Source organism: Salvelinus fontinalis, unplaced genomic scaffold (assembly GCF_029448725.1).
Source record: "Salvelinus fontinalis isolate EN_2023a unplaced genomic scaffold, ASM2944872v1 scaffold_0003, whole genome shotgun sequence".
Classification (NCBI taxonomy): Eukaryota; Metazoa; Chordata; class Actinopteri; order Salmoniformes; family Salmonidae; genus Salvelinus; species Salvelinus fontinalis.
Window position 1 is genome coordinate 3,818 of NW_026600212.1, and position 15,680 is coordinate 19,497.

General features: G+C 43.0%; 1 protein-coding gene across 1 annotated transcript; it reads left to right on the plus strand.

Moving 5' to 3' along the window:
* Positions 1 to 296: 296 nt before the first annotated feature.
* On the plus strand, positions 297 to 12,366 carry LOC129841922 (annexin A5-like; the record flags this gene model as incomplete). The annotated part of the gene is made up of 11 exons (XM_055910292.1): positions 297 to 381; positions 472 to 566; positions 2,811 to 2,924; positions 3,009 to 3,099; positions 3,475 to 3,554; positions 3,941 to 3,991; positions 8,818 to 8,911; positions 8,991 to 9,086; positions 9,689 to 9,747; positions 9,912 to 10,034; positions 11,966 to 12,366. Coding segments are annotated over 11 exons (951 nt in total), but the record flags the coding sequence as incomplete, so codon positions are not given.
* Between the last annotated feature and the right edge of the window lie 3,314 nt (positions 12,367 to 15,680).

Below are 15,680 nucleotides of genomic sequence, written 5' to 3' on the forward strand. Positions count from 1 at the left end.
TTTAAATTGACTGATTTCCATATACGTTTTATATTTTTGTTCAGTATACATTACCCACAGTATCTACCCAGAACTACATTACCCACAGTCCTCTATGGTCTACCCTGAACTACATTACCCACAGTCCTTCTCTGGTCTACCCTAAACTACATTACCCACAGTCCTCTCTGGTCTACCCTGAACTACATTACCCACAGTCCTCTGTGGTCTACCCTGAACTACATTACCCACAGTCCTCTTTGATCTACCCTGAACTACATTACCCAGGGTCCTCCTATGTGTCTGTTCTCTGATAGGCTGGTCGAGGCAGTGTGAAAGCCAGTGGAAACTTCAACGCCAACCAAGATGCAGCGACCCTCTACAAGGCCATGAAGGGACTGGGTCAGTGGTGTGTGTGGTCTGAATATTATGCAAACTGAGGGAGTAACCATGGCACCAAAGATTTGACTACGGTGTTTGTTGTTGCCATAGGAACCGATGAGGATTCCATCATGAAGTTGTTGACATCTCGTAGCAACAGCCAGAGACAGCAGATCAAAGCTGCATACAAGACCCTGCATGGCAAGGTCAGAACACAACCACAATACAACCACAATACAACCACAACACAACCACAATACAATACAACCACAACCACAATACAACCACAATCCAACCACAACCACAATACAACCACAACACAACCACAATAAAACCACAACCACAATACAACCACAACACAACCACAACCACAATACATCCACAACCACAATGCAACCACAATACAACCACAATACAACCACAACCACAATACAACCACAATACAACCACAATACAACCACAATACAACCACAACCACAATACAACCACAATACAACCACAAACACAACACAACCACAATACAACCACAACCACAATACAACCGCAATACAACCACAATACAACCACAATACAACCCCAATACAACCACAACACAACCACAAAACAACCACAATACAACCACAATACAACCACAATACAACCATAATACAACCGCAACTAAAATACAACCCCAATACAACGATAACCACAATACAACCACAATACAACCACAACCACAATACAACGACAATACAACCACAATACAACCACAATACAACCACAACACAACCACAATACTGAATGGGGTTGTAGACTACAAGGAACAACCAACAGGGAGGCTGTTTTATCTGAATGGGGTTGTAAACTACAAGGAACAACCAACAGGGAGGCTGTTTTATCTGAATGGGGTTGTAGACTACAAGGAACAACCAACAGGAGGCTGTTTTATCTGAATGGGGTTGTAGACTACAAGGAACAACCAACAGGGAGGCTGTTTTATCTGAATGGGGTTGTAGACTACAAGGAACAACCAACAGGGAGGCTGTTTTATCTGAATGGGGTTGTAGACTACAAGGAACAACCAACAGGAGGCTGTTTTATCTGAATGGGGTTGTAGGCTACAAGGAACAACCAACAGGAGGCTGTTTTATCTGAATGGGGTTGTAGACTACAAGGAACAACCAACAGGGAGGCTGTTTTATCTGAATGGGGTTGTAGACTACAAGGAACAACCAACAGGAGGCTGTTTTATCTGAATGGGGTTGTAGACTACAAGGAACAACCAACAGGAGGCTGTTTTATCTGAATGGGGTTGTAGGCTACAAGGAACAACCAACAGGGAGGCTGTTTTATCTGAATGGGGTTGTAGACTACAAGAAACAACCAACAGAGAGGCTGTTTTATCTGAATGGGGTTGTAGACTACAAGGAACAACCAACAGGAGGCTGTTTTATCTGAATGGGGGTGTAGACTACAAGGACCAACCAACAGAGAGGCTGTTTTATCTGAATGGGGTTGTAGACTACAAGGAACAACCAACAGGAGGCTGTTTTATCTGAATGGGGTTGTAGACTACAAGGAACAACCAACAGGAGGCTGTTTTATCAGAATGGGGTTGTAGACTACAAGGAACAACCAACAGAGAGGCTGTTTTATCTGAATGGGGTTGTAGACTACAAGGAACAACCAACAGGAGGCTGTTTTATCTGAATGGGGTTGTAGACTACAAGGAACAACCAACAGGAGGCTGTTTTATCTGAATGGGGTTGTAGACTACAAGGAACAACCAACAGGAGGCTGTTTTATCTGAATGGGGTTGTAGACTACAAGGAACAACCAACAGGAGGCTGTTTTATCTGAATGGGGTTGTAGACTACAAGGAACAACCAACAGGAGGCTGTTTTATCTGAATGGGGTTGTAGACTACAAGGAACAACCAACAGGGAGGCTGTTTTATCTGAATGGGGTTGTAGACTACAAGGAACAACCAACAGGGAGGCTGTTTTATCTGAATGGGGTTGTAGACTACAAGGAACAACCAACAGGAGGCTGTTTTATCTGAATGGGGTTGTAGACTACAAGGAACAACCAACAGGAGGCTGTTTTATCTGAATGGGGTTGTAGACTACAAGGAACAACCAACAGGGAGGCTGTTTTATCTGAATGGGGTTGTAGACTACAAGGAACAACCAACAGGGAGGCTGTTTTATCTGAATGGGGTTGTAGACTACAAGGAACAACCAACAGGGAGGCTGTTTTATCTGAATGGGGTTGTAGACTACAAGGAGCAACCAACAGGGAGGCTGTATTATCTGATCATCTATAACCACGTCACAACATCACAACACAAACCTCTCTCCCTCCTCCCCTCTCCCTCCCTCCCTCCCTCCCTCCCTCCCTCCCTCCCTCCCTCCCTCCCTCCCTCCCTCCCTCCCTCCCTCCCTCCCTCCTCCTCGTCCTCCTCTCTCCAGGACCTGGTAGGTGATCTGCAGGGTGAACTGGGAGGAACGTTTGAGACTCTGGTAGTGGCTCTAATGACTCCGCCCATCCTTTACGATGTGACATCACTACGGAACGCCATCAAGGTATTTGACCCAGGACTAGTGATGTCATATCCTGTGAGTGACGCTGTGATGTCATAGTGACTGTGTGTTGATGTCACGGTGTAGGGGGCTGGGACCGATGAGAAGGTGCTGATTGAGATCCTGTCTTCTAGAACGACCCAGCAGATTAAGGACATCACTGCTGCCTATCGCCAGGGTAACACACAGACACACTGCTGCCTATCGCCAGGGTAACACACAGATACACTGCTGCCTATCGCCAGGGTAACACACAGATACACTGCTACCTATCGCCAGGGTAACACACACACACTGCTGCCTATCGCCAGGGTAACACACAGACACACTGCTGCCTATCGCCAGGGTAACACACAGATACACTGCTGCCTATCGCCAGGGTAACACACAGATACACTGCTGCCTATCGCCAGGGTAACACACACACACTGCTGCCTATCGCCAGGGTAACACACAGACACATTGCTGCCTACCGCCAGGGTAACACACAGATACAAACACACACACACACAGACAGACACACTGACTCACTGATTGTGTGTGTGTGTTCCAGAGTATGATGCAGACCTGGAGGAGGATGTAACAGGAGACACGTCAGGCCACTTCAGGAGACTGCTGGTCATCCTGCTACAGGTGAGGGGTCAGAGGTCAGGGCCTAGGGGTCAGAGGTCAGGGCCTAGGGGTCAGAGGTCAAAGGAACATAGATCTGGTATATATAGATGCGTGGGATATAGATCTGGTACCAGTCAAAAGTTTGGACACACCTATACATTCCAGAGTTTTTCTTTATTTTTTACTATTTTCTACATTGTAGAATAATAGTGAAGACATAAAAACTATGAAATAACACACATGGAATCATGTTGTAACCAGAAAAGTGTTAAACAAATCAATATATTTGAGATTCTTCAAAGTAGCCACCCTTTGTCTTGATGATAGCTTTGCACACTCAGACATAGATCTGACAGATATAGATGTGTCAGACATAGATCTGACAGATGTGCTCTCTCTCCTCTCAGGCCAGCAGACAGCAGGGGGTACAGGAGGGGAACATAGAGACTGACGCACAAGTAAGAGAGAGTGAGTGTGTGTGTGTGAGAGAGAGAGAGAGAATCACATGTGTATCTCTGAAATATGTGATAGCAATCAGATTTACTGCTCAACAATGACTTCTTTGACTTGTGTTCTGCTCAGGGGTGTGTGACAAAGTGTGTGTCTGTGTGTGACAGTTGTGTGTGTGTAAAATAACACTCCCCACACAGGCAGCCCTTGTGTAAGCGTGTGTGTGTGTTGGTGTGTGAGAGACAGAAGGTGTGTTGATACCCAGTGTTAAATGCTCCCATCTAGTGGTCATATTGAAGGACTGTCATGTACAGAATGATGTTTATTTACAACAGGTGGTGGTTTACAGAATCAAACCAAAATCCACAAAGAAAATCAGCAAAACTCCAACGAAGGTTTCAATACAATAGGTTTCTAACCAGATCAATACAATAGGTTTCTGACCAGATCAATACAATAGGTTTCTAACCAGATCAATACAATAGGTTTCTAACCAGATCAATACAATAGGTTTCTAACCAGATCAATACAATAGGTTTCTAACCAGATCAATACAATAGGTTTCTGACCAGATCAACACAATAGGTTTCTAACCAGTTCAATACAATAGGTTTCTGACCAGATCAATACAATAGGTTTCTGACCAGATCAATACAATAGGTTTCTAACCAGATCAATACAATAGGTTTCAAACCAGATCAATACAATAGGTTTCTAACCAGATCAATACAATAGGTTTCTAACCAGATCAATACAATAGGTTTCTGACCAGATCAATACAATAGGTTTCTAACCAGATCAATACAATAGGTTTCTAACCAGATCAATACAATAGGTTTCTAACCAGATCAATACAATAGGTTTCTAACCAGATCAAATCAAATCAAATCAAATCAAATTTATTAGTCACATACACATGGTTAGCAGATGTTAATGCGAGTGTAGCGAAATGCTTGTGCTTCTAGTTCCGACAATGCAGTAATAACCAACGAGTAATCTAACCTAACAATTCCACAACTACTACCTTATACACACAAGTGTAAAGGGATAAAGAATATGTACATAAAGATATATGAATGAGTGATGGTACAGACGGCATAGGCAAGATGCAGTAGATGGTATAGAGTACGGTATATACCTATGAGATGAGTACTGTAGGGTATGTAAACATAAAGTGGCATAGTTTAAAGTGGCTAGTGGTCCATGTATTACATAAGATGGCAAGATGCAGTAGATGATATAGAGTACAGTATATACATATACATAAGAGATGTGTAATGTAGGGTATGTAAACATTATATTAGGTGGCATTGTTTAAAGTGGCTGGTGGTACATTTTTACATAATTTCCATCAATTCCCATTTTTAAGGTGGCTGGAGCTGAGTCAGTTTGTTGGCAGCGGCCGCTAAATGTTAGTGGTGGCTGTTTAACAGTCTGATGGCCTTGAGATAGAAGCTGTTTTTCAGTCTCTCGGTCCCTGCTTGGATGCACCTGTACTGACCTCGCCTTCTGGATGATAGCGGGGTGAACAGGTAGTGGCTTGGGTGGTTGTTGTCCTTGATGAACTTTATGGCCTTCCTGTGACATCGGGTGGTGTAGGTGTCCTGGAGGGCAGGTAGTTTGCCCCGGGTGATGCGTTCTGCCGACCTCACTACCCTCTGGAGAGCCTTACGGTTGTGTGCGGAGCAGTTGCCGTACCAGGCGGTGATACAGCCCGACAGGATGCTCTCGATTGTGCATCTGTAGAAGTTTGTGAGTGCTTTTGGTGACAAGCCGAATTTCTTCAGCCTCCTGAGGTTGAAGAGGCGCTGCTGCGCCTTCTTCACAACGCTGTCTGTGTGGGTGGACCAATTCAGTTTGTCCGTGATGTGTACACCGAGGAACTTAAAACTTTCCACCTTCTCCACTACTGACCCGTCGATGTGGATAGGGGGGAGCTCCCTCTGCTGTTTCCTGAAGTCCACAATCATCTCCTTTGTTTTGTTGACGTTGAGTGTGAGGTTATTTTCCTGACACCACACTCCGAGGGCCCTCACCTCCTCCCTGTAGGCCGTCTCGTCGTTGTTGGTAATCAAGCCTACCACTGTAGTGTCGTCCGCAAACTTGATGATTGAGTTGGAGGCGTGCATGGCCACGCAGTCGTGGGTGAACAGGGAGTACAGGAGAGGGCTCAGAACGCACCCTTGTGGGGCCCCAGTGTTGAGGATCAGCGGGGTGGAGATGTTGTTACCTACCCTCACCACCTGGGGGCGGCCCGTCAGGAAGTCCAGGACCCAGTTGCACAGGGCGGGGTCGAGGCCCAGGGTCTCGAGCTTGATGACGAGTTTGGAGGGTACTATGGTGTTAAATGCTGAGCTGTAGTCGATGAACAGCATTCTCACATAGGTATTCCTCTTGTCCAGATGGGTTAGGGCAGTGTGCAGTGTGGTTGCGATTGCGTCGTCTGTGGACCTATTGGGTCGGTAAGCAAATTGGAGTGGGTCTAGGGTGTCCGGTAGGGTGGAGGTGATATGGTCCTTGACTAGTCTCTCAAAGCACTTCATGATGACGGAAGTGAGTGCTACGGGGCGGTAGTCGTTTAGCTCAGTTACCTTAGCTTTCTTGGGAACAGGAACAATGGTGGCCCTCTTGAAGCATGTGGGAACAGCAGACTGGGCTAAGGATTGATTGAATATGTCCGTAAACACACCAGCCAGCTGGTCTGCGCATGCTCTGAGGACGCGGCTGGGAATGCCGTCTGGGCCTGCAGCCTTGCGAGGGTTAACACGTTTAAATGTTTTACTCACCTCGGCTGCAGTGAAGGAGAGCCCGCAGGTTTTGGTAGTGGGCCGTGTCAGTGGCACTGTATTATCCTCAAAGCGGGCAAAAAAGGTATTTAGCCTGTCTGGGAGCAAGACATCCTGATCCGCGACGGGGCTGCTTTTCTTTTTGTAATCCGTGATAGACTGTAGACCCTGCCACATACCCCTTGTGTCTGAGCTGTTGAATTGCGATTCAATTTTGTCTCTGTACTGGGACTTAGCCTGTTTGATAGCCTTGCGGAGAGAATAGCTACACTGTGTGTATTCGGTCATGTTTCCGGTCACCTTGCCCTGGTTAAAAGCAGTGGTTCGCGCTTTCAGTTTCACGCGAATGCTGCCGTTAATCCACGGTTTCTGGTTTGGGAATGTTTTAATCGTTGCTCTGGGTACGACATCGTCAATGCACTTCTTAATGAACTCGCTCACCGAATCTGCATATTCATCATTGTTGTTGTTGGACGCCGTGCGGAACATATTCCAATCCGCGTGATCAAAGCAGTCTTGAAGCGTGGATTCAGATTGGTCGGACCAGCGTTGAACAGACCTGAGCGCGGGAGCTTGTAGTTTTAATTTCTGTTTGTAGGCTGGAAGCAACAAAATGGAGTCGTGGTCAGCTTTTCCGAAAGGAGGGCGGGGGAGGGCCTTATATGCGTCGCGGAAGTTAGTATAACAATGGTCCAGAGTTCTGCCAGCCCTGGTCGGACAATCGATGTGCTGGTAGAATTTAGGGAGTTTTGTTTTTAGATTAGCCTTGTTAAAATCCCCAGCTACGATGAATGCAGCCTCAGGGTGTGTGGTTTCCAGTTTACAGAGAGTCAGATAGAGTTCGTTCAGGGCCATCGATGTGTCTGCTTGGGGGGGAATATATACGGCTGTGATTATGACCGAAGTGAATTCCCTTGGTAGATAATGCGGTCTACATTTGATTGTGAGGAGTTCTAGATCAGGTGAACAGAATGACTTTAGTTCCTGAGTGTTGTTATGATGGTCACACCACGTCTCGTTAATCATGAGGCATACCCCCCCGCCCCTCTTCTTACCAGAAAGATGTATGTTTCTGTCTGCGCGATGCGTGAAGAAACCAGCTGGCTGCACCGACTCCGTTAGCGTCTTTTCAGTTAGCCATGTTTCCGTGAAGCAGAGCACGTTGCAATCCCTGATGTCTCTCTCGAATGTTACCCGTGCTCGGATTTCATCGACCTTATTCTCAAGAGACTGGACATTGGCGAGATCAATACAATAGGTTTCTAACCAGATCAATACAATAGGTTTCTGACCAGATCAATACAATAGGTTTCAATAGTCTAAAGGAAAAGCCTTAGAAAAAGCCTTCCATATTCTGGTCTTAAAGAAGTCCCCAAAGTGAGACGTATTTTAATAATCAATGGCAGAGCCTTCAGAACGTTGACTGGTTCCACATGTTGTTGTTACCAAGTGGGATTGAAATGGATTTCATTGTCCGTTTGTTTCAACAATTTCTACAACATACTCTTTAATGAGAAAGTGGAAGAAAAATTCTAACATTAAAAAAAAGAAATATGAAAAATTAAACACTAATACAGAGAATTAGGAAAGTATTCAGACATCTTGACTTATTCCACATTTTGTTACCTTACTAGCCTTAATGTTTCCCCCTCATCAATCTACACACAATACCCCATAATGACATCACAATACCCCATATTGACATCACAATACCCCATAATGACATCACAATACCCCATAATGACATCACAATAACACATAATGACATCACAATACCCCATAATGACATCACAATACCCCATAATGACATCACAATACCCCATAATGACATCACAATACACAATATTATGGGGTATTGTGATGTCATTATGGGGTATTGTGATGTCAATATGGGGTATTGTGATGTCATTATGGGGTATTGTGGGAACTGTGTTTTTAAACTAACAGTTTATTTAAAGACCAAACATTTGTGATTAGTAGAGCTTCATACAGCATGTCAGTTCTTTGACTGTGTAAGTGTGTGTGTATGTGTGTGTGTGTGTGTGTAGACTTTGTTCTCTGCAGGAGAGAAGAATTATGGGACCGATGAAGACCAGTTCATCACCATCCTGGGGAACAGGAGCGCTGAACACCTGAGGAGAGGTGTGTGTTTGAGATCTGTGTTTATAAAGGGTATCAACACTCACTCAGTGACATTGACGTGTGTGTGTGTGTGTATCAGTGTTTGCTGCGTACATGAAGCTGGCGGGGTATGAGATGGAAGAGAGTGTTCAGAGAGAGACTTCTGGAGGACTGAGAGACCTGCTACTAGCTGTGGGTAAGTCTCTCACACACACACACACACACACACACACACACACACACACACACACACACACACACACACACACACACACACACACACACACACACACACACACACACACACACACACACACACACACACACACACACACACACACACACACACACACACACACACACACCACTACCACCACCAACACCATCACTAAACTGCTGTGATTACTACCCTACTTGGAATAATAATCACAACAATAATAATAATCTCTCTCTCTCTCTCTGTGTGTCTCTCTCTCTCTCTCTCTCTCTCTCTCTCTCTCTGTCTCTCTGTGTGTCTCTCTCTGTCTCTCTGTGTCTCTCTCTCTCTCTGTGTCTCTCTCTCTGTCTCTCTCTCTCTGTGTGTGTCTCTCTCTGTCTCTCTGTGTCTCTCTCTCTCTCTGTGTCTCTCTCTGTGTCTCTCTCTCTCTCTCTCTGTGTCTCTCTCTCTCTGTGTCTCTCTCTGTCTCTCTCTCTCTCTGTGTGTGTCTCTCTCTCTCTGTGTCTCTCTCTCTCTGTGTCTCTCTCTCTCTGTGTCTCTCTGTGTGTCTCTCTCTGTCTCTGTGTGTCTTTCCTCTGTAGTAAAGTGTGCTAGAAGCGTCCCAGCCTACTTTGCAGACACTCTGTACTATTCGATGTCGGTAAGAATCTATTTTCTCCATACTAGGAAGAAGATCATTTTATATTAGATATGTGTTTTTAGAACTGTGTGTGTGTGTGTGTGTGTGTGTGTGTGTGTGTGTGTGTGTGTGTGTGTGTGTGTGTGTGTGTGTGTGTGTGTGTGTGTGTGTGTGTGTGTGTGCAGGGTGCAGGAACTGACGACCAGACCTTAATCAGAGTGATGGTGAGTCGTAGTGAGGTGGACATGTTGGATATCAGAGCTGATTACAGACGCCTCTTCACCAAGTCTCTGCACTCTGCTATACAGGTACATTTATACATATATATACTGACTATCTCTATCTGTACTCTGCTATACAGGTATATACTGACTATCTCTGAGATCCTGCTAACGGGATCGATATGACAACAGCCAGTGAAAGTGCAGGGCGCCAAATTCAAACACCAGAAATCTCATAATTAAAATTCCTCAGACATTCATGTGTCTTATATCATTTTAAAGGTAATCTTGTTGTTAATCCCACCACAGTGTCCGATTTCAAATAGGTTTTTCAGCGAAAGCACTACAAACGATTATGTTAGGTCACCGCCAAGTCACAGAAAAACACAGCCATTTTTCCAGCCAAAGACAGGAGTCACAAAAAGCAGAAATAGAGATAAAATTAATCACTAACCTTTGATGATCTTCATCAGATGACACTCATAGGACTTCATGTTACACAATACATGTATGTTTTGTTCGGTAAAGTTCATATTTATATAAAAAAATCTGAGTTTACATTGGCGCGTTACGTTCAGTAGTTCCAAAAACATCCCGTGATTTTGCAGAGAGACACATCAATTTACACAAATACTCATAATAAACATTGCTAAAAGATACAACTGTTATACATGGAATTATAGATCCACTTCTCCTTAATGCAACCGCTGTGTCAGATTTCAAAAAAGCTTTACGGAAAAAGCAAACCATGCAATAATCTGAGGACAGCGCTCAGAGCTCAAACCAGCCAAAAAGATATACACCATATTGTGCAGAAGTCAGAAATAACATTATAAACATTCACTTACCTTTGATGATCTTCATCAGAATGCACTCCCAGGAATCGCAGTTCCACAATAAATGTTTGTTTTGTTCGATAATGTCCATCATTTATGTCCAAATAGCTACTTTTTTTTTGCGCGTTTTGTAAACAAATCCAAAGTCACGAAGCACGTTCACTAGGAGCAGACGAAATGTCAAAAGGTTCCGTTACAGTCCGTAGAAACATGTCAAACGATGTATAGAATCAATCTTTAGGATGTTTTTAACATAAATCTTCAATAATGTTCCAACCGGAGAATTCCTTTGTCTGTAGAAAAGCAATGGAACGCGAGCTACCGTTCACGTGAACGAGCGTCACGAGCCTGTGGCACTCTGCCAGACCACTGACTCAAAGAGCCCTTATGAGCCCCTCCTTTACAGTAGAAGCCTCAAACAATTTCTAAAGACATGGGACCCGTGTCGTCCAGAGAGAAAGACTGTCTCTGATTAGAAACTAGATGTTTGGTTTTTTCCAGGCATAATGGGACCCGTGTCGTCCAGAGAGAAAGACTGTCTCTGATTAGAAACTAGATGTTTGTTTTTCCCCAGGCATAATGGGACCCGTGTCGTCCAGAGAGAAAGACTGTCTCTGATTAGAAACTAGATGTTTGGTTTTCCCCAGGCATAATGGGACCCGTGTCGTCCAGAGAGAAAGACTGTCTCTGATTAGAAACTAGATGTTTGGTTTTCTCCAGGCATAATGGGACCCGTGTCGTCCAGAGAGAAAGACTGTCTCTGATTAGAAACTAGATGTTTGGTTTTCCCCAGGCATAATGGGACCCGTGTCGTCCAGAGAGAAAGACTGTCTCTGATTAGAAACTAGATGTTTGGTTTTCCCCAGGCATAATGGGACCCGTGTCGTCCAGAGAGAAAGACTGTCTCTGATTAGAAACTAGATGTTTGGTTTTCCCCAGACATAATGGGAACCATGTTGTCCAGAGATAAAGACTGTCTCTGATTAGAAACTAGATGTTTAGTTTTCTCCAGTGTACCTGTACCTCTCTCCTACCTCTCTCTCTCTCTCCTACCTCTCTCTCTCTCTGCCTCTCTCTCTGTGCCTCTCCTACCTCTCTCTCTCTGCCTGTCCTACCTCTACCCAGCCTCTCTTTGTCTAAGGACTTGACATAATGGTCTGTTTCTGTATGTGTGTGTTGCAGGGTGATACCTCTGGTGACTGCCGTAAGGCCCTCCTCCTGCTCTGTGGTGGCGACGATGCGTAACCATGGCGATGATCCCTGAAGGAGCGATACCCAGAGAGACATCCGCTCTGAATGGCCCCTCTAGCTGTCAATCACTCTCTGAGTCCTGTGTAAGCCAATAGGAGAGCTCTGGTGGCCACGGTGCAGCCCTGTGATAGGTTATGAGTGATAAGACTTTAATCCTGTGTGTATCTGTAACTAACATCCTTTAAGCTTTACTCTGCTTCATATCTACATCACTAAAGTCATATTAATATTAAGTAATTTTTTAATATCAGTAATATAACAACTAAAGACTGTTTTAATGTTTGTACTGTTTGTAAGGCAACACTGAAGACCTAATAAACATTTTAATAGCAGGTTTGTAGTGAGACGTGTCTGTCTGTCTGTGTAGTGAGACGTGTCTGTCTGTTTGTGTAGTGAGACCTGTCTGTCTGTCTGTGTAGTGAGACCTGTCTGTCTGTGTAGTGAGACGTGTCTGTGTAGTGAGATGACCTGGTCGCTAGGAGACACAACTGTTAACTTTTACTCAGTTATCCGTAGTTTGAGGTTTTATTGGGATTATAACAACACATGATATGCAGTCATCTAAAGTAACGTCTTACAGATAAACAATTCCTGCCCATTCAGGAAGTACACTGGAATTCCAATTCAATTCATTTCAATGAGGAACATTTCTGATTGGAATTGGGTCCACTTTCTCAATTGACTGCAATTGAAATGGAATTGACCCCAACCCTGATATTAAAATATAATATATTATCCCTGTCTCTGCTGTGGGGATGTAATATATTATCCCTGTCTCTGCTGTGGGGATGTAATATATTATCCCTGTTTCTGTTGTGGGGATGTAATATATTATCCCTGTTTCTGTTGTGGGGATGTAATATATTATCCCTGTTTCTGTTGTGGGGATGTAATATATTATCCCTGTTTCTGTTGTGGGGATGTAATATATTATCCCTGTTTCTGTTGTGGGGATGTAATATATTATCCCTGTTTCTGTTGTGGGGATGTAATATATTATCCCTGTTTCTGTTGTGGGGATGTAATATATTATCCCTGTTTCTGCTGTGGGGATGTAATATATTATCCCTGTTTCTGTTGTGGGGATGTAATATATTATCCCTGTTTCTGTTGTGGGGATGTAATATATTATCCCTGTTTCTGTTGTGGGGATGTAATATATTATCCCTGTTTCTGTTGTGGGGATGTAATATATTATCCCTGTCTCTGCTGTGGGGATGTAATATATTATCCCTGTTTCTGTTGTGGGGATGTAATATATTATCCCTGTTTCTGTTGTGGGGATGTAATATATTATCCCTGTTTCTGTTGTGGGGATGTAATATATTATCCCTGTTTCTGTTGTGGGGATGTAATATATTATCCCTGTTTCTGCTGTGGGGATGTAATATATTATCCCTGTTTCTGTTGTGGGGATGTAATATATTATCCCTGTTTCTGTTGTGGGGATGTAAAATATTATCCCTGTTTCTGTTGTGGGGATGTAATATATTATCCCTGTTTCTGCTGTGGGGATGTAATATATTATCCCTGTTTCTGTTGTGGGGATGTAATATATTATCCCTGTTTCTGTTGTGGGGATGTAATATATTATCCCTGTTTCTGTTGTGGGGATGTAATATATTATCCCTGTTTCTGTTGTGGGGATGTAATATATTATCCCTGTCTCTGCTGTGGGGATGTAATATATTATCCCTGTTTCTGTTGTGGGGATGTAATATATTATCCCTGTTTCTGTTGTGGGGATGTAATATATTATCCCTGTTTCTGTTGTGGGGATGTAATATATTATCCCTGTTTCTGTTGTGGGGATGTAATATATATTATCCCTGTTTCTGCTGTGGGGATGTAATATATTATCCCTGTTTCTGTTGTGGGGATGTAATATATTATCCCTGTTTCTGTTGTGGGGATGTAATATATTATCCCTGTTTCTGCTGTGGGGATGTAATATATTATCCCTGTTTCTGTTGTGGGGATGTAATATATTATCCCTGTTTCTGTTGTGGGGATGTAATATATTATCCCTGTTTCTGTTGTGGTGATGTAATATATTATCCCTGTTTCTGTTGTGGGGATGTAATATATTATCCCTGTTTCTGTTGTGGGGATGTAATATATTATCCCTGTTTCTGTTGTGGGGATGTAATATATTATCCCTGTTTCTGTTGTGGGGATGTAATATATTATCCCTGTTTCTGTTGTGGGGATGTAATATATTATCCCTGTAATGTCCACAGGCTGCTTCTCCTTGGTCTTCATGAAATCAACCTTTACTCATTAACATCTCATTTACATGCCTGGCAAATATATGATAAGTTAAATAGATAAAGTTTGTATTGGGCACATGATGAGATGTGGGCCCTGCGTATACATGTTTACACATACAGTTTAGGTACAATGATTAAGAAATTACACAAGACAAACAAAACAAAACGATCACAGATAACACAAAAATACAGCAGCAGATTGTTACATTTACATACAGGTTATTCTCCTAACAGCACAAGAACTTGCATTACCCGAAGCAGTTACAAGCAATACAAAAATACAAATCCTCCAATAAATGTTTAAAATTGGCGACAAGAGTCTCAAGTTGAAGTTTAGTCTGCAGGCTATTCCATAAACAAGGAGCGTAACAGGAAAAAGCAGCCATACCCAACTCTGTGGAGATCGCATGGACCTCAAGTGTAATCATAAGCATAATGTGTCTTCTATTTGTAGACGACAAACACGTCCTGTTTCTATAGAGGAAGCCGAGCTTGATTTTTGTTGTTGTTGCCGTTTACAAAGTTCGTCAACATGCATTTTAAAATACAGTTTATCACCCAACCATATCCCTAAGTATTTATATGCAGAGACCTGATTAATTCGAGAACCATCTAAGCTCGTAAATGAAAGTGTATTTTCAACCAACTTCTTTTGGACCTATTAATAAAAATCATAAACAGTGCAGCAGTATCTAACAGGTAATATCGAAACAATTCCACAACAAAACCTAATATCTAACAAATTACACAACAAAACCTAATGTCTAACAAATTCCACAAGAATTGTTTATTTTTTTAGGCTTGGCCAATTTTAAGTAGGCTATTTAGCAGCATCAAGGCTAATTCTGCTGTTGGCGTTTGAAGAGTTGGTTCACTTTCTCCCTGACAGTCCAGAGGTTTCCCTCTGTCTCCATCACAGTCACATGATGAAAGGCCTGAATTAGTAGCCTAATGGGGGTGAGGTGTGAGAAATCAGCTCATCCACTTAGCAAGGCAAACACAAACAGTATTATCTGTTTTCACACCTTTCGATTAGTGTGACAAAGGATAAATCCCGGTAATCAATTAGCCTGGCCTACGTGTGAAACATCCCCCCGAAGTTTAATAAAATATATCTTAAAATAACTTGAAAAGAACAGAAGGCCTCCACACCGAAATCGCTCCCATAAACCACCTTTAATGACGATGTTTCCATCAAAAACAGATCTTTGTCAGGTCAAGCCTCTTATGAGTTGAAAAGGAAATCAACCTGATAATAGGTAACGATTTATATACACTACCGGTCAAAAGTTTTCCAACACCTACTCATTCAAGGGTTTTTCTTTATTTTTACTATTTTCTACATTGTAGAATAATAGTGAAGACATCACAACTAT